The following is a 24,556-nucleotide window of genomic DNA, read 5'->3' as shown; positions in this document are numbered from 1 at the left end:
AAGCAAGTACTAAGAGAAACCTGGGAAGAAGTGCAAAGGTTGATAACAACTGTTTAGGGAGTTATTCAAAGATAGCCAAGTTAACCAGGAAAAGGTTACTGTTGCTGAACTGTTGGACCCGGAGAAGGGAGTCGTTCTCTTGGTATTCTCTACAAGTGCAGAAAAAGACGTGTTACCGAAGACTAAGAGACTTACGCACTTACACCCAAAGGGCTGATTCCATTGAACCAGGAGAAGGAGGTAATTCGCCTGGAACTATTTATGATAAAGTCTTTTGTTAGTGGTAGGGCTAGAGTAGGTTTGTACAGAGGACAGACACTTTAAGTTTGACAACCACCCTGACGACGAGCACCCCAGTTATTCTTTAGTTAGGTTGGGAGGACCCCATGGGGATAGGGAAAGATAGGCCTTTTTCATTATTATCTAAATAAAGGTCACAGTGGATATGTCACCCCTTTGTCCAACTCTTTACTCAAGCACGCCACGCTTCCCTCGGATAAGCGCAGAAATCAATCGCATTGAGGAACAAAAAATGGTACCTTTCATGTCTGAAAAGACTAAGTGCTACAATGCACCTGGGAGATATATTAAACCTTTTGGGCCCTGCTGGCACCTCATTCTCTATCAAATAATTATTTTTGTTTTAAATAAAGCACTGGTTTAACCAAAAAAGGCACACCTAAAGTGGTTTGTGCACACATTGTTTCTTATTTGGTGCAAAACCATTGCACCTTTTTTCTCTATGGGGAAAATGTAAGGGGCAGTGGGGCAATAACTGCTTTTTTTGTTTTCTTAATAACTTTTTAACCTTTTCATGAATTTCCCCATAATTTCTGGTTTGAAGGGGCCTATGCTAGACACTGCCTTTTGAAAGAGTTCATCAAATCCATCCAGCGTGTCAAACGTTATTAGCAATAGATTTGTGGGAAAAGTCAATGCAGGTTAATTTTATCTTAACTATAGGGTGGCAAACTTATACAGTTTGTAGCCTGCACCAGAGCGCTCTATTATGTGGTGGATCATTGCCATCCAAGTTAGTGTTCCCCAGAAGAAAAAAAGGGCAACCTCACTTGGGGTTTCCTGTGACGCAGCTTGTCCAATGTGTACAAATTACGAAGGAATGTTTTAAAGGGTGCCTTTTAGGGGTTTATAGCCTCCAATCGAATCTTGCTGATTGCTAGAGAGCTGGAAGCTGTGAGATGTGCAAAGGAGAAGCACCGAATGCTGGCTTCTGCTCTGGATAATTTGGTTTTCACATCTTTTGATTGCCAAATTAGAAACTTTCCCACAATACCCTCCAATATTGTCAAGTCCAAGCTGCTGTCACGGAATACACAGACAGACTATACATTAAGAAGATCCAGATATTTAAACAGGGACATTCAGGGGAAAACTTATGAAGCAAAAAAGATAAAATCATATTTTCATTTAAGAGAGAAAGCTTTTTTGTACAAACTCAACGCAGAACAATAACACAGACATTGGGCCCATTGAGCCTTCTATAATAACAGAGGTTGCCCTTGCACATTTAGTTTTTATCCACAGCACCATTATTTGATATTTTGTTTCAGAAATCGCCTGCATAATTGCAAAGTATTTTCATTATTCATCATCTGTCTTTGTGTTTTATGTTAATTGTGTTCACATTTCAATCCTGTGAATGCCGAATACCGGTCCAGCTAGAAATATGTAGGTCCATGAATGGAAGCCTTATGCACACAATTCTATATCTGGTAGAGTGTGTTGGTGTCCGAGGTGAGGGTGCAAGCATGGGGCATTGCTATGAGGCCTGTGGGCTACAGAACCTTGCAGCATGAACTTATAGTTGGACCAGCCCAATTTTTTATATGCGTGGCCCTGGATTTTGTGGATCTGCATAGGCCTCCCATTGATTCAGTACCTCAGGGAAGTTCCCGTGGCCACAGCCTTTCTAAGCATGCCAGTACCTCAGATTTACAAGTAATTTCTTGACTCCTATGATATTAGGATTACTACTTTTCTGCCACCTATGACCTTGGAGGTAAGTACTCAGTTGAATTTTCGTCCATTTACGTATTGGATGCTTCTTGATGTAATGACCGAAATAAAGCATGGTATTCATATCTCTGAAGGCACATTAAACACTGTTTTTGGACTTTTTGAAATTATTTGTTTGAGCAGGTGATTAAAAACATTTTCTTTTCTTTTTTCTTTCTAATAGTTGGGCCTCCATATATATTGCACTTTAGAATTAAATACTACTCGTCAGAACCCAACAATCTTCATGAAGAGTTCACCAGGTGAGCCCCCTTTGTTATGTTGTTTTGATGTTGATGTTTTCTTTACAATGAAACTGTACTGCTGGATTTGCTACTGGATCCATTAGTGAATACTGAAATTGTGCTTGTATTCTTTCGTTTAACTTTTTGGTGGTGGTAGCGCCCCAGCATTTTACAGCTTCGGTGGCATCTACACTGAATATGTCATGTCCCATTGCCTTTCTTGTTACACTGCAGGTCAGCACACACATATTACTGTTTGCAGATATCTGCAAAGCAATAAAGTTCCTGAGTTGTAACCAAGTGCGTTACTTTGACCGAGACAACGATAATGGTGGGTGGCATTCAGTAGAGGCAGTTCTCACCCAAGCCGAAGTTTTAACTGTTTTCTGAAAACACTTCATGATTGAGTTTTGTTGTGACCCTTGCAGAGGCCGAAAGACGTAAACTTTAAATACCCAAAGGGGTGACTGCCTTTGTCTGTGGTGCGCTAATATCCTTAAATAGGTTAGATGGATATATGGATGATGTAGAGGGATATAGACGATGCATGTGTTTTTCAATGGTGAACAGTTAGATATTCTTTTTAAGCATGTCTCAATTAGATTACCTACTTTTTAAGTGTCTGTATTTCCTAATACCCAAAATGGGTTGCTTGTCATTACGCCCACGCTAAGGCCAGCATTGGTGTAAAGCCATCAGTGCACTTGTATAATTTGTTAATATTTTGTTAAAAAAGGTGAAATCCCAGCAGCAACTTACCTTGGCTGCTTTGACTGTGGCCCCTTACCCTTTTTTCAATTTATATTTATTTTTCCATAAAAAACACATTGGGCCTCATTACAAGTTCTCCGGTCCGGACTTAACGCTATAACCATACCGGCACTGTTTCCGCGATAGCCAAATTATGACCTACGGACCCGGAAATACCACCACTATAAACCGCCACCGCAGAGTCAAGGCACCCATAAACTTCGCCTGCACGGAAACCCCCCCGTTACCGGCAACACGAAACAACGCAAGCATTATGAGTACCATGGACATGGAAACACCGCCACAAAAATAGGGCAAAAACCGTGACCAAGGTGGCGGTATCGCCACCACCGCGAACATGACGTTAAACTGTGCCTGGTGATCTGAATCAGGCCACAGGTGCACCAAATGAGCCCAGCTGGACCCAGCAGGCCACTGGAGCCTTCAAAAGGGCCACACCCAGGCCAACTCCCAACAGAACTATGCAGGCAGCAGCTCTAGTAGCATTGGGACTGGGGGTATTGAACCAACAGGCAGCACTGCACATGATGGCAGTAATGGGGCAGAGGAGGAGGAGGAGGAGGAGGCGGAGGAGGCGCAGGCGGCACTTAGCAAACCCAGTACCCATCCCAAACCCTATTGTTCAGCCGGCACGACCCCGCAGGCAGCCTGCAATACCACGCATCAGGGCCTCACCCTGGAACCTGACCCCAGGACAGATCCACAGATTATACCGGCTGGACCGTCCAACAATCATGTACATCACCACCATGCTAAAGGACGACATCAGCAGCCACATTGACATTAGCACCGCCACCCCCTCGTCCCCCTCCTGAAGGTGGTTTCGTACTGCATTTTCTTGGCACCGGAACTTATCAGCACACAATTGGTGAGCTGCACGGGCTATCACAGTTCTGTTTCTCCAAAATATTGGTACAGGTACTGGATGCCCTGTTGCGCCATGTGTCTGAACACATCGCCCTACCCCGTACCCTTGCCCAGGTCATTGCAACAAAGTTGGCCTTCCATGCCATTACAGGCATGCCAAATTGCATAGGTGCAGTAGACTGCACCCATAGAGCTGACAGTACCACGTGCTATCGAGATGGTGTATCGCAATCGGAAAGTGTACCAATCATTGAATGTACAGATAGTATGTGATGCCGCACAAGTGATAACACATTGCTGCGCACGTTTCCCGGGCTCAACACATGACTCAATGGTCCTCCGGAATTTGACATTGCCACGAGATGGTGTATCGCAATCGGAAAGTGTACCAATCATTGAATGTACAGATGGTATGTGATGCCGCACAAGTGATAACACATTGCTGCGCACGTTTCCCGGGCTCAACACATGACTCAATGGTCCTCCGGAATTTGACATTGCCACGGTACATGGAATGCTATGCTGGACAATGCCCATGGCTATTGGGTGAGTACAACTGCCAATGCACAGGCCCTGTGGAAGGGGGGTGTGTATCCAGGGCAATGACCTATGTGCGTGGGCTGCCACGATTGCACATGCATCACCCCCTGTCCATTTAGTGAACAGTCTGCACAACCCACACATCACAAAGCAGCACATGACAGGCTGTCTCATTGTGCCTCTACACACCCTGCCACATGAGACACACAACCGCTACTACCACTGCCCCATACACCTAGAGCCACTCAATACATCCACCCACAATTCACATGATGCCTGCACATGAGACATCCTGCATCGACAACATCATTGATGCAATTGATTGACTCCCCCCTGTGTGTACATCACTGCACAATGCCATACTTACCAACCACTATTTCCCGCAGGGGCAACTAGATATGCACATCAATTCGTTGGTCAATGTCCAGATGCCAACGTCGACTACAATGACCCAGGAATGGTAATCACCGACCGGTCAAACCACTGCTTGGCACATATGGATGAATGACCAATTACACAAGATTTCACTGTATCTGATGAAGACATGATGCAACAAACACTGACAGATATGTGTCTATGTCTTTGTGCTTATAACGCTCCGTAAGCCCGCTGGCATAAGGGCGCGGGGAGCGCTGAGAAGTTAAATTCACAGTAACGTGTCCCCTAACATGTAACATGTCACATGTGACATGCCCCCCACATCTACATCCCATGTAGGTGATGCTGGATATGCACTCACGCCATGGCTGATGACACCTGTACTGAGGGCAAGGAGGCATGAGGAGGCGTACAACAGGGCACACGTCCGCATACGTGGCATGATTGAGAGGACCTTTGGACTACTGAAGGCCCGGTTCCGCTGCTTGAGCAGATCTGGCGGATCACTGCTCTACAACCCAGTGAAGACTGGTAAAATTACGCTTGTTTGTGCAATGCTGCACAATCTGTGCTTGCGCAGGAACATTCCGCTGCCCCCTGATGCAGAGGATGGGGATGGGGATGGAGATGGGATGGCTCCACCTCCTCCTGGGGGTGCACAAGATGGACAACGAGCACAGGATACACTAAATCGCATTTACTTTTGAGACTGCACATTGACAGCATTGCATGTATATGACAATGCAAGTTAATAAATTGATGGACTGCAAATGAAATGATGGATGTCCACTCATGAATGATTTTCTCAATGATAATATATTATTAACATAACAGGAAAGAAGGTGCATTGGGTAGGGAAGCTGTACACCCGTGACCACCCACCACCCAAACGTACGCACTCCCAACCAGGCCCAATTTAATAACCCCCTAATGGTCCTACCCCACCACCCAAATGTACCCACGCCCAACCAGGCCCCAATTTACTAACCCCCTAATGGACCCCCCCCACCCAAACGTACCCGCCTCCTTACACCCTTCTTGTCCATGTATGTGTCCTGCACTGCCAAACACACATGGCTTCATTTGCGTGTGCGCTTCTGCACATGGGCATCCTTGCCTGAGGGCCCTGTTAGGCGACTTGAGTGCCTCCGTGGGCTGGCAGAGGTGGAGCTGGATGGGGTGGTGTTTGTGGATGACACTGTTGCTGGCATAGGTGGCAAACGTCCCAGATATGCCTGCTGGGCAAGCAACATAGACTCCGCAATGCTGTACGTGTTGTTGTTGCCGACGCACAGATGCACTGTAACTCTCCCTCAGCAGCCTGGACTCCTCCAGCTGCCTTTCTGCTAGCTGGGTGAGGGTGGCTTGCTGGTCCTCCATCTGCTGCATGCATACATTCAACTCAGCCATCGAGGGGGTTGGTGACCTCATCGGACTGTGTAGTGATGGTGGGCTGAACTGGAGGTCTTGGAAGGATGACAAGTCATCCAGGTTTTGCACCTCCCCATGTGGCCCTACATCAGAGTGCAGTGCCGGGGCACTGTTGTCACTGTCTGCAGCCTCCTCCGCAGTGCAGATGTTTTCTGGGGTGGGTTGTGTGGGCATGGTGGGTGGCCATGGCAACTGTGTGGCAGCAGGCAGCGAGGAGATGGTGGTGTTGGCTGGTACATCCATACCAGATGCAGCTGGTGGCAGAGTTGCTGAGCAGTTAGCATCTTCCTCTTGGGCAGTGGTGCTGGGTCGCCCACGTGCAGGTGCAGATTGACTTGCCTGTTGTGCATTGTCACTGTCACTTGAAATGGCTGTGGGGACACAGAGGGCATGTTATTAGTTGTGTGGTGGTACCTGATGGGTGCATCACATGCAGCAGACAGGTTGATCAGTGACCATTTGCATTTACATGCATATGAATGTTGACGGCCATGTAGTGTAGGGGTGTTGCTTATCGTCTGGGTCATGATTGAGTCCTTTGGGGCACTCATGCACTGCCTGGGGGGTGGGGTGGGGGGTTGTTAATGGGTCCTTTGAGGCACTCATGCACTGGCTGGGGGGGTTGTTAGTGTGTCCTTTGGGGCACTCATGCACTGGCTGGGGGGGTTGTTAATGGGTTGGGGCACTCATGCACTGGCTGGTGGGGGGGTTGTTAATGGGTCCTTTGGGGCACTCCTGGCCTCAACAAGTACTCATATGGCATTGAAATGTGTGCACTTACCAGCATCTGCAGGTCGGCTCACTCCTGCCTCAGCATCCCCAATTCCATGGATTGCCTCCAGGTGGAGGACACTGCTGCAGCGCTCCTCCCATGTCTGCAGCCTCAGTGGTGAAGGAGGCCCTCCACCTGTGACATTGCTGTGCTGCCGGTGTGTTGCAATCAGGTTTTGCACCCTCAGTCTGAGGTCGTCCCACCTCTTGTGGCAGTCCTTGACGCTCCTTGTAGTGACGTCCACAGCTGTGCACTTGCGTGCAGCTTCAGCCCACACATCCTTTCTGCGCTGCTGTGTTGCACGCCTTTGGTCTGCGCTAAACAGCATTTCGGCATGCTGCACTATGTGGTCCACTAATACAGTGAGCTCCGCCTCGCTGAAGCGCTGTTTGCGCTGTCTCTGGGCAGGATCCTGGCTGCCATGCTGGTGGTCCTTTTTAGATTTCAGTGTGGAGATTTAACCTGTGCTGACTCTGGATGGCAGTGGATTGTGGTTAATATAAAGGCCGCCTATCTCTTTACGGTTTTCGCAGATATGGTATATCCGCTTCTGTGTCCGTGAGGGCGGCGGCGGACATGGTTTTTACACTGCTTGTAGGGCCGGTATGTTCGTTTCGGTGGGTGTTTACGTGGCAATGGTGATACCGTTTCCACGTCCGTGTGGTACACGCGACCGACAGGCCGTAATCGGCCGATCTTTCCGCAACCTTGCAGACATGGAAACTGTATTACCGTCATCACGGAATCACCACATTCCGGACCGAAGAACTTGTAATGAGGCCCAATGGCTTTAGACTGATGGGAAGACACACCAATGTTTTAGCCATGATGTAAAGAAATATCACCCCAAAAATAAAGTGCTATGCAATAATCATCACAACAAACACAGCCATATGCTTACATATGACATATTTGAAACCTCTGATAAGTGCTGTACAGTAACTGTATCTACAGACATCTTTTCTACTATGCTAGCCACAATAGCCATTGTATTCTGTTACAGAATTGAGAAGTCAATATGCTGGGTAAACTGTACTGTAGAATGTACTTGGATGTAAACAGGTGCTGCAGAAAAAGTACTGTAAATGGTTAGTCGGAATCCAGTTTCCAAATGTGCAGCCTAAATAAATACATATGGAAATATAAAGATAAGGGAAACATCTATTCCAAGCCCGAAAAAAACCTCTGCGGATTGTCAACATATGCTTTCACAGAGTATAGAAAAAAAGCAACGTGAGAGTCATGGGCAGGAATGTGGCGATTCTTCATGTAAAGCAGGCTAGCTGATGTTGGCTAAGGATGGACATCTCTCATTCGCCCAGTGTTATCGGTCTGAACTGATTTATTAACACTAGAGGGTATTTTGAGTAAAAGGGGGAGCTACTAAGGGCAATGTGTTGGTGCTCCATGTGATTCTGTCCAAGTTTACATCTGTGTTGTGACTTTGCTGTTTTATTTGATGGTTTAATAAGGACCTTAGTATACATGTCGAACTATGACGCATTCAGATGTAATTTTCTTTCTATGCCACATCAGTAATTACCAGTTGGTATTTTAAAGAAAATGTTTCAAAATAAATTTTGTGTGTGTGCGAAAGCGAGTGAGACAGAGCAAAAGAGATAGAAAAATGCAGAACATTCTCTTTATCAAATTGTAGCTTTTTTAAATGGATTTTTTTCATTGTTGCAAATACTAATTGAGGAATGTGCTAGGCTCTACGATACATGTGTAAATGTCCCAACGTGGGGCCATGGTTCGAGTTCTATACATTTCTTCTGGTAGTATAGTTATGTAAGGTTGGAGTCGAGCAGGAAAAACTCCTCCCAATTGTCTTCAGTCTCTAAAAACGGATGGTCTGGGGCCTACATCTTATAGAAACATTCGACCTACGCGTATGTCTTCTAAGGGGTTATTTATTATAAAATATGGCATTTATAACACTCCTGTACACAAGTGTTTCTAGGCACGGCAATACAAAGAGGAGGAAACAAAGGGAGGAAAAAACAACTATGCCTTGTGTCATTAAGATTGTGCAAATGCGGTGAAGAGGCATTGGAGAAGTACCATAGGGGGGGCAAGGGAGAAGTGCAGGTAGCTCAATAAGTGCAGACAGGGGGTGGCTCATAAGTGCAGAGAGAAGGGACTGTAGGGTTTCAAGTACAGACGCTTAAGTGCTGTGGGAGCCGGGAGGCATTGCAAGAGCAACTGGACATGCAGGAGCCTGCGCCCGAGTTCAGAGGGTAACCATGTGACCAGAGCGCAGTCGGGGGCATCAGCAGGGGAGAGGAAGAGAGAAAGCGGAAGCAAAAAGGGAAGGTCTTGCATTGCTTCCGGAAACATGGGTGGTTGCATTGCTCTTTTTCCCCTGAAAAGTGCACGGAACAACCATAAATCACCAATGCAATTATAGAGCAAATACTTCAACCCATAAAGAGACACAATAACTCACAGCCACGCACTCTTTAGAAGATAATAAGCTCTTTACGGCTATTTATTCAAAGATTACAAGTACATAGAAATAACTCATAAAACTAACATGGGCATAGATCACAGAAGAAGTATAGAAGTCAAAAGAAATACATCACCGTGAGCGTAATCGAAGTCTTCATCTCGTCCAGAAGCGGCTGGAAGACTCCGTGGGCAGCCAGGCCGAGAGTGCCACAGCTCACAGGAAGGCCAGACGGAGCGTCCTTCTCTGGCTGAAGTCTCACCTGACCCCTCCGGGTTTCTGCATATATAGGAACTCCACAAAAGGGGAGTTCATTCTCGAACCTTCTGGAATTGCACCTGCGCAGTTGAGGAACAGCCGACGATTGCCAGCTGGGTCAATCAAGAGCTCCCCCCAAGGAACGCAGGGCCTCCCAGCTCTAAAAACATGCTCCACGGAGAACAGTAGCAAGTCATAACAACATGAGCTTTTCCCAGCAGAAATGGCCTTGACTGCATACCAAGTTTGAAAAAGCATGTTTGTCTCAGCACTGTGAATCTAACACTTCAGCAAAAATGTGTGCAGCCTTTCACTGCGGAATGAAGTAAATATCCAACATGACTCCGAGCGCTCCCAGAATGCATTGCATGCCCGCGCCATTTTGAACCAAGCATAAATCGAGCATAACAGTGGTTCTGCTCAAGTTTGAGAGAGGCAGGGAGGCTGCTCCAGAGGGAGGCCTCAACCGAGGAGAGAGATCTGCCCCCAACTCTCTGCTCAGAGAAGCGTCTAACCCACAGAGAGTTGTAGGTAGATGAGCAGAGAGCTCAAGAAGGAAGATGTTTTGGAAGAGAAAGTTGGAGGTAGAGCGGTCCTAGGCCCCAGAAAGCCTTGTGAATGATGCAAAGGGTCTTGAACTTAATCCTTGCAGCAACAGGGAGCTAGTGAATCAATTTTAGAGCTGGAGAGATACAATCTCTGGGCTGGAGGCCAAGGACAAGTCTCACAGACCTGTTCTCGATAAGATGTAAATGTCGAAGAGTAGAGGCAGGTCTATTTAGAAAGAGGCTGTTGCAGTAGTCCAGACTAGAGAGGACTAGAGCTCTGGAGACAGTGAGCTTCTGGGGGAAAGTGAGAAAAAGAAGAATACCTCGGAGGAGGTGCAGCTGATAGTTTGACTTCTTTGAGATGTCTGAGATGTGAGGAGAGAAGGAGAGGGTGGAGTCAAAGATGACACCAAGGTTCTTAGCCTCACAGGAAGGAAAAGGAAGAGGGCCCAGAGTGGGTGGCCAGAGATAGAGGAAAGGATGGAAAAGGTGTCCCAATGAGGACGATCTCAGTCTTACTGGCATTAAGGCAGAGATCATTGGCAGCAAATTATTCCTGAATTGCTGCCAGACACTCGGGTATGAGAGAAGGAATAGAGGTGGCTGAGGGGAGCTTGAAAGAGAGCTGGGTGGTGTCCGCATTACACTGGAAATTGGAAGAGAAAGTAGCGATGCGGTGGGCAAGAGGTGCCCTACCACTCTTATCTTCAACCTATGACTCCTTGTGTGCATAGGTTGACCACTGACTGTGGAGGGCAGTGTGTGGCGCTAACCTGGAACTATGAATCGATGCATGGCATCTTTTGTGTAAATTGCCCAAGAATGAAGCCCTCAAGTGAATTCACGTAAAAAACATTAGATCAAACTGCTGGGAGAGATGTAAAAGCAATTTACATCCCACGTGCTCCAGGACAGAAGTGAGAATTGATGATGGCCGATATGCGATGCAAACACCTTTAAAGTGGAACACCATACTGGTCTGGACTGGTCAGAGCCTAAAACCACTCTCCCGGGGCTGCCTGCTGAAAAGGATTGATGGACAGTCTGGATTCCACACCACATAAAACAGCAGCGCCAGCTTTTAACCAGTGGTTACTCTAAAGAACAACCTTTAAAAAAGGGAAATGCCTCTCGCTGTGTCTCGAGCAACAAAAGACATGTGATCCCCGTCCCCACTGGAAGGAATGAATAGCAAGCTTGAGTATAGGTGCATTTCTTCTTGCGCTTTGCTGTCTAGATTTGAAATTAATGGCAAAAGAAAAACAAAATTCTAAAATACATAAGCTCTGTTCTCTGCTTTAACACAAGGCTGCTTGTCCTGAAGGTGGAATCGGGAAACCACAATATCTTTTCATGAATGGGACGTTTGGGATGCAGCACAGCCTGACTTTAAGGAAACTTTGTGAAGATGATGGGGCTAGTCTTGCCTCTCTGTTTTGTGTTCATTCAGCCCTTTCTGGAAGTGGAACTCTGATTCCTTTGTTATTATGGTTTCTTTCGGATGGTGCTCCCCAAGGCCCTCCTGAGTCATGATGACCATTTGGGGAGACACTGCAATAGCGATGCTTGATATCCTGATGAACTTGCACCCTCTTTGTGGTTTCAGTCCTTGTCCCTGCTCTGCCGGTGATCCTGGAGCTCTGCACGTGTGCTCCTAATATGAGTGAGATTATATAGAGGGAGAGGAAGGGTACAACATTATCTGGTGGAAAATGATTTAAGAATAATAGAACAGTGACCTGGGTGGCAGCAGTTGCAAAACATTCCTAGGGGAGTACACATTACAAACCATCCTCTTTTTTTGGTCATTGCTTGCTATCCGGAAGAGAAGAAGAGTGTTGCATCGAAATCCTTGTGAAATACAGCAACTTCACCAATGTGATTGTTTGTAAAAGACCCATGATATCATTTATCAAATACTAGACACTACTGCACATCATCAGTAGAAAGTATTGGCTACCATAAGCCTTGTTCTGAATTTGGTATGATGTGGTTGAAACAATAATTAATGTCCATAATATTCCTAGCTCTGGTTTTGGTACATTTTAAATTAACTTGATTAATATATTTGCCTCCTATAGTCAAGTCAATCAGTGTCAGCCCACTGCAGGGATTTTGACATTATACAACGTGCAGCATAACTCCATTTTATCAAGGACTTCTCCCAATTCACAATGTAATGTCTTGATTTGGAGAAACGCCTAAAGATGTTTGGAAAATATTCTGCACAAAAAAAGGAAATCCTTAATAAATTAATGTCAAAGATGTGATCATTCAAGGCATTGTTCTCTTGCTGCTCTCTGCACCTCTGGCGATCAGTTGTTTTTAAAACATAGTCTTGAACCTATTCTTACACCATGCCCCCTTCGAAAAACCAAAGTTCAAAGGAACGGTGAGGGGCGCACTCCGGATCCCAGATAATTCAGACCCACAGTCCAATGATGTACTCATCCAAGCGTAAATTTCATGCGTCCCATATCATCAGGGAGGTAGATTGGTTCAGGTGTGAAACGTTAAATCCAATTCAATATGTGGTAGGCATTAGGGTTGCTGTAGGACTCAACACCTCCCCCACCATTGCTCAATCTTCAACCTCCGCAGTGGCGGGGGGGAATTACCAACAGTGTGGCACTAATTAGGCATGGATTATGTGGGTGCCTCCTGTGAGGGGTCAGTAATGCGAGGCGGACAACAGCTTGTAGTTTTCTCACTATTTGACATTTTCATAATGAAAGAAAATGCAAAGAAAACCTAACTAAGCCTACTGTACCAGAGAGTTTCATCCCTGTTCTAGGTTCTAAGGGAAAACCTCCTAGCATACACAAGACTGTCCCTCACAGTAAACAAAAAAATATTCAAAGTAACTAATAAATAACATAAATATATGATTACCAAATAACCAGTGACTTGGATAACTGTCACTTGTCCTAGGTAGATCCAAGTCTTGAAGCAGTTCCAAAAGAAACAAGTTCACCCAAACAAAAATCCACTGGTAACAGTTCTTTCTTCGTTTGTTGTAAAGTTTCCTTTCCAATTTCCACAAAGAGAACAGCACCAATGGTAATCCTGGATAACCTCCTTCCAGGAAAAGCTTGATAAAGTTCAAAACAAAAGTATCACTTCTGCTTCAACAACTGTTCCACTTTTGTAACTTCTGCAGCATCTTTGGTATAACTTGTCTGGATGCTTCTTCTAAGGGGGTTGCTTTCTTCTTGGCAACTCCCTTCTGCTAATGCACTGTGAAAGCTGACTCCATTGCTTGACAGTGTACTACTGCTTCAAACACCTTCAATATAATGTTTTCTGACCATATTATAGACAAACAGTTCTGTTACTTCTACTGCCACTTGGTATTTTGAGGATTTATTAGGCAACTTAAAGACAACTCTTCAACCTCCACAGGTAGGCAAGGCACTCTACCTTGGTATACCACAAGAAAGGGGTAGCCTCTTTGCCTCTTCTGTCTGTCTTACAGCTGCCCACTAGAATCTGCATGGCTTCTAGACTGTTTCTCTCTCAGCTTCAACAGTCTCGGCTCCACAGATTTTTTATCAGCTCTTTTAACAAGCACTCAGCTCCCTTACTCACCTTTATGCACAACTTCTTGATTCCAGCAGTTATACCAAAGCTGTAATGCATCTCTTCCAGCCTTGGATAACTTTGCCACCCTTACATCAGAGGACTCTGGATTTGTAACAACGTTGACAATGTCACAATAAAGGTGGCTACTTCTTATAGGTGGTTTCACGTTAGAAAGGCTTTTCCTACTAGCTTAGGTAATGCTTGCTCTTCTCATTCTTTAGGAACTTCTACAATTAAAAAGTACTTTGTTCTGGATGTAACAAGATTCAGGTTTCAGTTTAGAAACAGAATTAGGCATATACGCGACCACTCTTTGATGGAGAATTTCTACTGTAAAGTCTTGCATTCCCTTTCATTCATTCAGAATGCTGCTTTAACATGAATCGGGAATCACCATCATTCATACGCGACCTTACTTTTAATGTGAATATTCTTGCAACAATTCGGGAAAGTCAGCCGCTACCCTTTGATTACAAGCAGCGTTCTCTCTCATAAGTGGAAACATGCAACCACTCTGGTAAAGTGATTCACTACAACAATGGAAAATTAAAGGTTTTTCTTATATGTAAGCACTTTAGCTTGTTTTTGAACGTACAGTGATACATTTTCTTTGTTGTCTAGACTTCTCATAGCAACAAACAACTTGCACTCGATTCTACTTCTACGCAAGTTCAAATGGAGCTGGTTACAGTTACCAGAAAGGAGTTTTTAGTGAATTTTAGTACAGAGCTTCACTCACCGGATCGAAAACACTGTGGCTGCGGGCAGGCTTCCACTTCCCAACTTTTCTTCTTGCTACTACAACTTCAGGCAGTCTTGGGACCCACACTCCTCTGCAGCATGGGTGTCCTCGACCATGCAGAGTCTCCTTCTCTCCTACTTCCCTTGGTTTGCTTCTACACACAAGACTCTGGTAGCTGCACAACCTCAGCTCTGCAGTCATAGCTATTAGGCAAACCTGGGGAAACCATTAACTTCTTCAAGTCTCCACAGCCAGACAGTGTTTGTGAACAAAGGGCCAACTCGGAACCTGTGGGTGAAATCTGCTCTTCTCTCCTCCCGGCTTCCCTTAAGTGGTCACACTTCCTCATGAACTGCCAGCCTTGTGCTCTTCTCCTTCTGCTACTACTTCCAACATTCCAGCTCCTGCTCCAGCTAAATCCTATTTCTCCTTCCTGTTGCAGCCTTTTATGCCTCTCAGGTGGGGCAGTTGACTTCAGGTGCAGGCCTTTAATGTTAATTGCCTGATCCTGGAAAAGGCTGCTAGGCCTGCTTGCCTGTCCTTTACTTCTGCATGCCTCCTTAGCCCTCTTCTTCGTCACAGTTCCTGAGGATTCTGGAACCTGTTGTTTCTTTTAAATAAATTAGGTTTTTTCACCTCTTTAAGTTTACAATGGGCCTTCAGAAGGGAGGGGTTATGGGGAAAGTTAAAAAGGGGTTCCTCCCAGTCTTCCTGGTCTGATTCTTCCCTGCCCATGTGATCTTCTCGCAGTACACCACCCCTAGGATTGTGATCAGAGAGCGCCTGCCTTACCCTGGCCACATGAGATGTGTCCCATACAAGGGTCCTGGGGAAATACCATTGAATTCTCCACAATCCCCTGTGGAGTCCAGAACTCCTAACTACTTTTTCTTCAAAAGGTAGAGTATTCTGGATCCCAGGTCAGTCAGACCGATAGCCCAGTTATGTACTCATCCAGGAGCACAAATTCAAAGGTGATGGCCAACAGAAAGTTCTAACCTATTGTTTATAAGTCACTAGCAAAAATTACCAACTCTCTGTACAGATATGGCAACACTCTAATAAATTGTTGAAAAGAAATGATCCTGTAGGTCGCTTTTCTGATTCACTTATTGCTTGATGTGCTTTTCACTCTGAGTAAATTGCCCTGAGAATGGGCATGTGTGGCTGGCTGACATATTTCGGAGCAGACGTTGGAGGAAGGTGAGAGTTGGTGTGCTGCTGCATACTGGGACCTACTGTGCTCACTTGCCACCTGTTGCCTCACCCTGGCGTGGTGCAGTTTGCAGTGCAAATATCCCAGAAACTGTGCATTCTAGGGTTGAGCACTGGTCCTTCTACGACCACATTGATTCCCTGATTTCAGGCAATGATCTCATGTGTGAAGGTACTGAAATCCAGGGAAAGGGGTGGGGTGTCCCAATGTTATGTAACCAGTAATGTCTGGGGGATCCTAACAGGTAACTATGCAAAGTTTGGTGCAAATTGGTAAAACCGTGTGGAATTGTATAAGGAACAATGCTTCGCCAAGGCACAAACCCACAAACAAATTTTGACTTTTGCTGAAATCCAGGGAACGGTGTGGGATGTTCATTTGTCATGTAGTCAGTATTGTCCGGAGAGTCCTATCAGCTAACTATGCAAAGTTTGGTGCAGATTGGTGAAACAGTGTGGAATTGTATAAGGAACAACGTTTCGCCATGCTACAAGCAAACCCACAAATATTCACTGTCATAAGCATATATAAAGATTTGGCCTCAAGGCTAACCTTGAGCTACAACAAAAATGCTCTCCAAATTCAGCAAACAAAAGTGTTCATAAACCTATCCCCTAAGGCCCATCCCTATTCTAGATAATTTAGACTATTTTCTCGGCAGTACCATCCTCTGGTTACTAACGTTCACCCTAATCATACATATTGACCTACTAGCCAATCGTGTCAAAAATCCTCCTCTAAATCGTTATGAGCCGAAGTCAATATTATTATTTTGCACCAATATATTTAATATCAACTTAATGAGACAAAATATAAACCATTATAAAAGAAGAAAATGACTTGCATTGTTTTACCAAAAAATACCAAATTGTGAAATGAAAGTAGACAATATACGCAATTAGAAACCACATTATCACACAATTTCATGACTGCATGTCTCTTTCTGGCACAACATGTGTCCGTTCTTGTGTAGCATAAATTCGATATTAGTATCTGATAGAGAAGACACTGATATATGAATTATTCACATTCCTCCCGTTGAAGGATTTGTGACAAATGAAATAGATTTTGAGTTGATTTTAAATATACAGGTGTGAACTAATATTGAACAAACTGTAGGTGTACTGTATTTAAGAGAATATACCATTTTAGAGGAGGGGGCGGTTTCTTGACATGATTAGTTAGGAGTTCAATATTGTGGCTAATGGCCCGGACCCTAGTTAAAGGCCCGAGCAGAGCCATTAGCACCCCGGTTCATGAAATGGTTAACTAGGGGTTCTAAAAAAAGGATGTTCCTTCCTTCAATGGGATGCTCCTCTTCCCTTTACATGGCGGCCGTTGGGAGCAGAGCAGAAGGTGCGGCTGCGTTGGTGAGTGCCGCCGCAGCCGAAATAAGATACGTTGGGGTGGTATAAGGAAGGTACGGTATCAACAGTAAGACAGACACAAGTGACCATAGTTCAAGGGTGTTTATTGAACTTTCGTAAGGGTGTGAAAAACGCCTATCTAAACCTAAATCTACAGATGGGAGCAAGCTACAACCATCAAATAATAATAATGCAGTGCTAGTGGAGTCTTGTCAAAATAAAAGGGCATATACTAAAAAACCTATTGCCAATACTTACCGCTAATTTACAAATAGTGTAGCCTAGTGTTCATGAAAAAGAAAGAATTGTTCAAAAATAGATATGTCAGGATGTTCAGACCATTGGCCTCCCTTCCCCATGTTTTCAGCACTGGGCAAGGCGGTTCACTCGAGCAAAGCAAACACTCTGCGGCACGAGGATACAGTTCCAATACCAGCATCAGGACCTTCTGTGTCCAAGTCACTTTGCTTCTTAAGTCTCTTGGATGTAGAGGGCCTGATGTACAAAAACAAGATGCAAACGTTATTTTCTTTTTACAAATATTCTATTTGGGAGTTCACCCTGGATACCGCTCAGCCGGGCTCAGATCCCTTTCAAAAACAAACATTCAACATTGGATCACCCTCTTCCGGCCTCCGATCCCCTTATTACAATTTTCAGAGAATATTCTTTCTCGGGTGACTCACGGTTGCTAGCCACCTGATTGGCTGGCACCCCCCAAGTACTGCGCAGGATTTTCAGACTTCCTACTCTGTTAAAGTTCAAAATGTAATATTATTGATCAATTTGTATGATGTTAAATGTTTCACATTAGCAACATAGTGCATTGGTAGGAACAAATATTTTTCACATTCTAAACTGCAGCATAAAAGGCCATAGAGGCTGGTTATGGTCAAGATTATGAGTACAAAGTTGCATTAGAGTGGAGCAAGTGACTGCCAGGTCAGGGCATTCAAATAGGTGGTTTACTGGGGTTCATTAGCCACTTTCCAATTTATTAGAATAAAAGAAATTAACTTTTGGACAGTTTTAGATTAACATTTTAACACAGAACTACTTCCTGGCCCCTCCTTTTTGTAATAGGTTTCTATAGAAGTCCCACTTTTTTCAAACCTCTCCAATGAGTGCCCTGCTGACGCCATTTGAAACTTCTGACCTCTCATATCTGTCCTCAGCAACTGCTCTGAAATGGTTAACCTATGAAAATAAATGGGCTTAGCAAAACAGCCGATTTGATCTATGACTGTTAAATCCTGCTTTGGCCTTTTGCCACCCAACGTCCAGTTTGTTGTTCTTTTCTGCACCCTTAAATCAATTCACTGTGAACAACTGTTCAGCTGATTAGTGGCCGTGGAACCCTTTTTAAACATTATTTAAATACCGGTCAGTTGCATAAAGGGACTCCTACATATTCTTGAATTGTGAATGTAACTTCTTTCTGCAGGCCCAAACCTCCAACGCAACCTTCAGTGGGGACACACTACACTCAATCTGGCATTGCATCCCAGTCCTACTAAAAGTATACTGTGCAAGTCAGAAGGAAGACACAGACTCTCATGCCTAACTTTCTCTATCACTATTCGAGTTCCCTACCTAAAAAACGAACTAAGGTGTTCATCAGTCTGTCTTGGAATTCCAAATATAAAGAGTCCTCTGTTAAAACTATCCTTACTGACCCGACCACTATTTAAAGTAACTTAGGCTTGGGGAATGACTTGCTTCCCGACTTGCTTCCCCTTTTGATACTGGTAGTATCACTTTGTCCTTTAATATGACTTTGGGCATCTTCTTGTTATTTCCTTGATCAGTCTCTGTAATTCTTCCAACGGATTTAAGAAGTCTCTTTTCCCTCTTGGGACCTCTTCTGTAGACTTATCACAGGTTTCACTTCCTTCACTGTGTCTTTCACTATAAACTGTTTTATATTCCTGGTAGGAGGGTTGTTTCCTCCTTAATTGAATAGGGTTTACTTCGGCTGGATGTTTCCCACCTTGTATCTGTGGCACAACTTGTAGCTGTTTCTTAGCTAGGAATTGGATTCTGAAATTATCGCGCCTGTGTTCTCTTTAGAATCTCTTCTCTTTCCCCAGAGTATGGCTTGAGCATTCACACTATTACGCTTTGTATTTACTGCAAAGACCATTTGCTTTTGCCAGGATATGGTTTTCACCCTATCAGACTTTGTATTTAGTGCAAAGTCTTTTTCCCCTTTCCCAGGTCAGGGAAATCCTTTATACTGAGATAAGTTGGATGCACAACATAACAATCCCCTCCTTGAAGCCACCCATGACTCTGGCACTCCGCGTTACCGTCCTCTTCAATGGAGAGCTCTCTTGGAGTCAGGTAACTCGAGACCTTTCTTGTCGGTTTTCGACTGCGAGAGCGTACTTTTTGCAGATGGAGGGTTTCTCCCGGTTTCCCGTTCTCGATTAGCTTCTCATCTCTCCTCGGTATTTCGGTTCTGCAATGCTAGACCGCACTGCTTCTGACTCGTCTTCAACAAACGTGAGCATAGATAGGGGTAGTGCACACTTTATTTCACAGTATGTCAAGAGAATTCAAATGCTTTGTTAATGCCTTCAAAGGTGCAGTTCCCCACAACCTTTCAATGTATTAACAAAGCATTTGAGTGTCTCTTACACCACAAATCGCAAAAGTATATATGAAACAAAAAAAGTGTTCTTAATTGACGGACACGCCCATCCTCTGCACACCCTCTATACTGGTAAGAAACCCAGTCAAGATGTATTGTTAATATTTATAATATTCAATCATAATTTGGACAGAATATTTTCAAATGAAAAATATTAATTCTATCGATTCATGGATATAGTGTTTAATCAAGCATTAGTTATACAAAGTAGCATATAACCAGTGTGTTTTAAATCAACAGCTCAGATTTTCAAGATATGTACAAGAGAGCTTAAAGCGTTTTGGGAATTCTTTCCCCTTCATCAGGGGCAAAAACAATTAGAAATCAGATAAATGTTAATTCTTCAGTCTCCAATTTCATCTACAAAGTAAATTACACAGCAGTGTCAGTCTTTACTGATTCCATACTTTTATCACATCATAGATTCTGCATCTCCAAATGGGCCCCTTGCCCTTAAGTAGGTTAAATTAATACATGTTTGTTTGTTTGTTTGTTTATTCATTTGTAGTGCGCACTAGACCCGAGTGTATCAGGGCGCAGAAAATCACAAGGATATGCAAAACATAGGTTACAAGAAGTCAAAACAGTGAATAGAAGAGTAACCACATATCATATCACATAAATGGGTATACCCAAACAATGGTGTACAAATAGGTCTCAAGGACCAATTAAAAGTCTAATTAGTGAGCAGAATCACAAAGATCTAACTAAAACAAAAAGATATTTGTCTAGAATATCTAATAGTCAGAGCTGGTAAGTTTGTATTCAAAGAAAGAACACCTACCTCTGGTGCATTAAACATGCAGAGGTTGTGTGAAAATTGAAGTTTAGGGCCAAGTAGTATCACCATAATGGTCAGAGATCTATATGTGGTTGTTGTGCCCTTGGCATTGATCCTGAATGTCATATGTGGGAAATGGAAAGTGTTGGAGCAACTTATGCCAGTGATATCAGACGCTCCAAGAGGAAAAAATAGGAAGTGAGGCGAACTACCACACAGAGACTTGAGTGGAGCCATATAGATCCCTATATAAAGCTGTGCAGGGTAGACCAACTTCCGGTTAAGAGAAACCCTTTGGTTGATAAATCCTTAAGCTTGCCACAAAGCCTACTTTGGTTTCTGTTACACGCCTTCCCTCAAACCAGGTTTACTTTAGAATAAACCTAGGTGTACCTCATTGAATTTATAAATGAGTGTTTGCCTCATGACAACATGTATTATTGAAAATTCCTGCTTTGAAATAGTGGTCTGTTGCACATATCCATGGACTTTAGGAGGCCATGATTTTCCAGACTTTTCTCCAGCTTGTGGAGGACAGTTTCTGCCATGACTGATATCACTCCAACTTTGGATATCTGGAAAAATCATCTCATCAGTAACCAGAAGGTAGGTGCCTCCTGGGAGGGATCAGAAATCAGTGCTAACTTTGTTCCAGTGGTGTGGCCTTTCATGTACGCAAACTGTATCTGGGTGTTTAGCAAGACTATTTGTTTGACACAACAGGCAAGCATTTACTATGTTCAGTGGGTTGGTCCACCACCTCAAGGAATCACATACATTGATTCAACCATTCAACCTTCTCCCTCTCTAGGCAGTTCCTTTATGACCTTTCTGAGAGAGAATAACAACTATTTTGGCAAAGATCACAGGAAGAACAGTTCTCATACTTCTTATGTACTCCAACAATTTCAGATTTGACTTCTGAGGTGCTTTGATTTTTAACATGGCTAAAATGTTTCACAGTACAGATCCTAGGGTGGCCAGGATGTTTAAGGCATGTATTATTCTCAGTCCAATGTGCAATCATGTCCAGCTATGACACTTTGGTGGAAACTTTTGAACATATTTAGTGTGTGGGCTCTTGCACTTCTAGTTGGGTTTGATCTTGGCTGCTGTGGCAAACTTCCCTACCTGGACCTGGTCTGGCGACCACAAGCCACAGAGCCGGGTACCTAGCCAAGCCAGCTTGAGAAAACTACATTTCAAATAATGCCAGGGAAGATATCGGGCAACCTATCACAGGACCCAAAAACTGATGTTGTACAGGGAAACCAGCCTGAGATGAAGTACATTTCAGACAATGCCATTCTCCCCTAACTGCAAACCCCAAAATTGGTCAGAGAAATTAAATTATCCCTTCAAGGGTAGGGAGACCATAGTGAATACTTGAGGCAGAGGAAGACCCTGGGGGCCACCTAAAAACACCTGCAGTCATCCTAACACATGTCCTCCCAACAGCAATGCAGCGGGATATCCTCCACACAAGCAGCTTGTTCAGCTTTTCTACGGACTCAGTTTAAAGATGGCCACCATGGCTCTTATAGGTTTAGCCCATTCTTTTTCCGAGTATAAGGAAGTGAGAGAGCCATGCCAGTCCCAACCTTCACACCATTTTGCCTCACACCTGCAGACCATCATGGCTAGTTCCACGCAGGGGGAGGGGACATGGTCCTATCTAAGCGAGGCAGCCCAGTTTAGTGTGGTGGTTGACGGGAGCAGGCAGCTGTTTGGAGAAGGTTGGAGAAGATAGACTGTTGGAGAGGGGAGAGGCTGCAGAGACTTTCGAGACTGGAGAGTGCTGCAGAAGTGAGCTGGTGAAGAGGCAGCAGGGGAGAAGTGGTGATCTCTACAGAAGACAAAGTGGTCAGAGAAACGAGAGAAAGACGCAGGAAGTGAAACCAGGAGTAGAGTTTAAGGTGGTAGTAGGAACAGAGGCAAGGAGGGAGGAGGTAAAACATGGAATGGAGTGTAATATGCTAGTAACAGAGGAAAGGAGGGAGGAAGTAAAAACGGTAGTGGTGTGGAAGGCAGTAGTAGGAAAAGGGAAGAAGGAATACCAGGAGTGGCATGGCAAAAGGAGACAAGTCGAGGGAATGAGGGAGGAACTAAAAGCTTGAGTGGAGTTGAAGAAATGAGTAACATTAGAAGGCTGAAGGGAAAAGGTAAGAGCCAGACTGGAGTGGCATGTGTTGTGTAAGGTCATCAGGAGGAGGGCTTGGATGAGAGTGAAGCGACTGGGGATGATACATGAGTTAAGAAGGTTGGCGGTGGGTACAGGAATGGAATACAAAAAAGGAAGCAGTAGAAAAAAAGACATTGGACTTTGGTATTGAAAAGGGAGGCAAAGAGCCAGAGGCAGGTTAGCCAACTAGGGGTAGGAGGTTCCAAAGAGCTAGGTTATACCGTAAGTAGGTCTTACAGGCCAGAGGAGGTTCCAGTAAGGATCAGGGAGCTGGGTGATAGCTGAGAGAGGAGGTGAGAAGAACAAAGTCAGGACAACGATAGTAGAGAATGGTCTTTCTGCCTCTCATCTGGCTGACCCCAACACCATCTGGAAAGAGCCCAGAGAGTCCTTCAGAAGATCACGTTCTGGCTTAGTCTAGGGGTACAGAACCCCATAAAGCCTGCACCAATGCACAAAGGAGAAGAAGGCCCCAGCAGCCTGTAGGGAATTGTGAGTGAACTCCTCTGGAACAGTGACGACTGAGACGCAAAAGACTGCCCACTCACCCTCAGATTGGAAAAGTCACCATAAGAGGCATTTGTGGAAGAAGGCCATCATATAGTTTATTATTTCTTTAGGGAAGTTCCTGTTTGTTTAAGTTGACCCATATCTGTACACAGTATCTAACAAAAATCATAAAGTTTAAGCACCTGGTCTTGCCGTACTTCTTGGCCCCAAATGTCAAATCTCAGAAACTGGTGTGTCAGATCAACACAAAGCACCAGAGTCATGTGACGTTAACTTGATTTTTATTTTCTCACACAGGATATGGTAAGGCAAAATGCCAGAACAAGAATACCTATCTTGGGTGTCTGTTGGTTGGTCCATACTACCACCGTTTACTTGGTCTCAATGTTTGTTTCTGCTGGTGTCCCCCCACATTTTCTAAGCTACTGCACAGTCTCAGGGATACAGTACCCAGCCACTTCTGTGCTCAAGTCAGTCAGTCTGCAGGATATACTACTACTCAACTGCTGTTTGGTTCACTCCTCTAGGACAGTGTCTCCCACACTGCTTACTAGATAAGGATTTAGTTCCCTATGAGGAGTATGGTGTTGCATTCACTCTAAAGGTTCTCACCCCCCTAAATCCTCCCTCGCTTTGTCTTTCTGGCATTTACTTTATTGGCCTTCTCTTCTTTGCAAGTTTCAATTCTTTATTTTTTTTACGTGCAATTCTTTTATTCGGCACAAAACCATTAAAAGAACATCATATTATCACTATCGGGACTTTTGGGACTCAAGTTGAGGTACAAGGGAAGTAAGAAGTGGGGCATTGCATGCAGTTTTTTTCTTGGGCATGGTTTCTACATGCCCTGGCTCAACGTGTAAACTAGCACCATTCTGAATGTACACATTTATCAAAACAATATGGTTAGCACATCATTGTTGCTTATTTTACCTAACATTTTTGTCTCATTACATGTTCTCTTAGTCTTACTATTGCCATTCATTGTGCATCATATTCTATTTTCTTTAACATTCTTGTTATTGCCAAAGCCTGCTAAGCCATAGACAGGGTTTCTCTCCTTATGCTCTTTGCGGCTAAGCCTAGGTTTTTACTAACCATGACATAAACAAAGAAACCAAAAAATGTGTGGTTATTTTGCTCACTATTCAGGAAGCTCTGCAAACTTGGCAAGGTGCCGCTTTTGGCATCATACTTTCCTCTGTCTGCATGTAGATATTGTTCTAATGTCCAGATTGTAGGGCGACG

At 44.3% G+C, this 24,556-nt stretch overlaps 1 protein-coding gene across 1 annotated transcript in view; it reads left to right on the top strand.

Annotated features, from left to right (window-relative positions):
- Nucleotides 1–24,556, top strand: part of EPB41L4B (erythrocyte membrane protein band 4.1 like 4B) — a 950,447-nt gene that overhangs the window by 562,331 nt on the left and 363,560 nt on the right. Inside the window, exon 4 of the mRNA XM_069620555.1 lies at nt 2,201–2,279. Coding sequence (XP_069476656.1) covers nt 2,201–2,279 — 79 coding nt within the window. The remainder of the gene's footprint in view (nt 1–2,200; nt 2,280–24,556) is intronic.

The sequence above is a fragment of the Ambystoma mexicanum genome, chromosome 5q (genome assembly GCF_040938575.1).
Source record: "Ambystoma mexicanum isolate Mex_15411 chromosome 5q, UKY_AmexF1_1, whole genome shotgun sequence".
NCBI classification, from domain to species: Eukaryota; Metazoa; Chordata; class Amphibia; order Caudata; family Ambystomatidae; genus Ambystoma; species Ambystoma mexicanum.
Note: the sequence above shows the minus strand (reverse complement) of the source record. Positions and strands in the feature narration are given on the sequence as shown.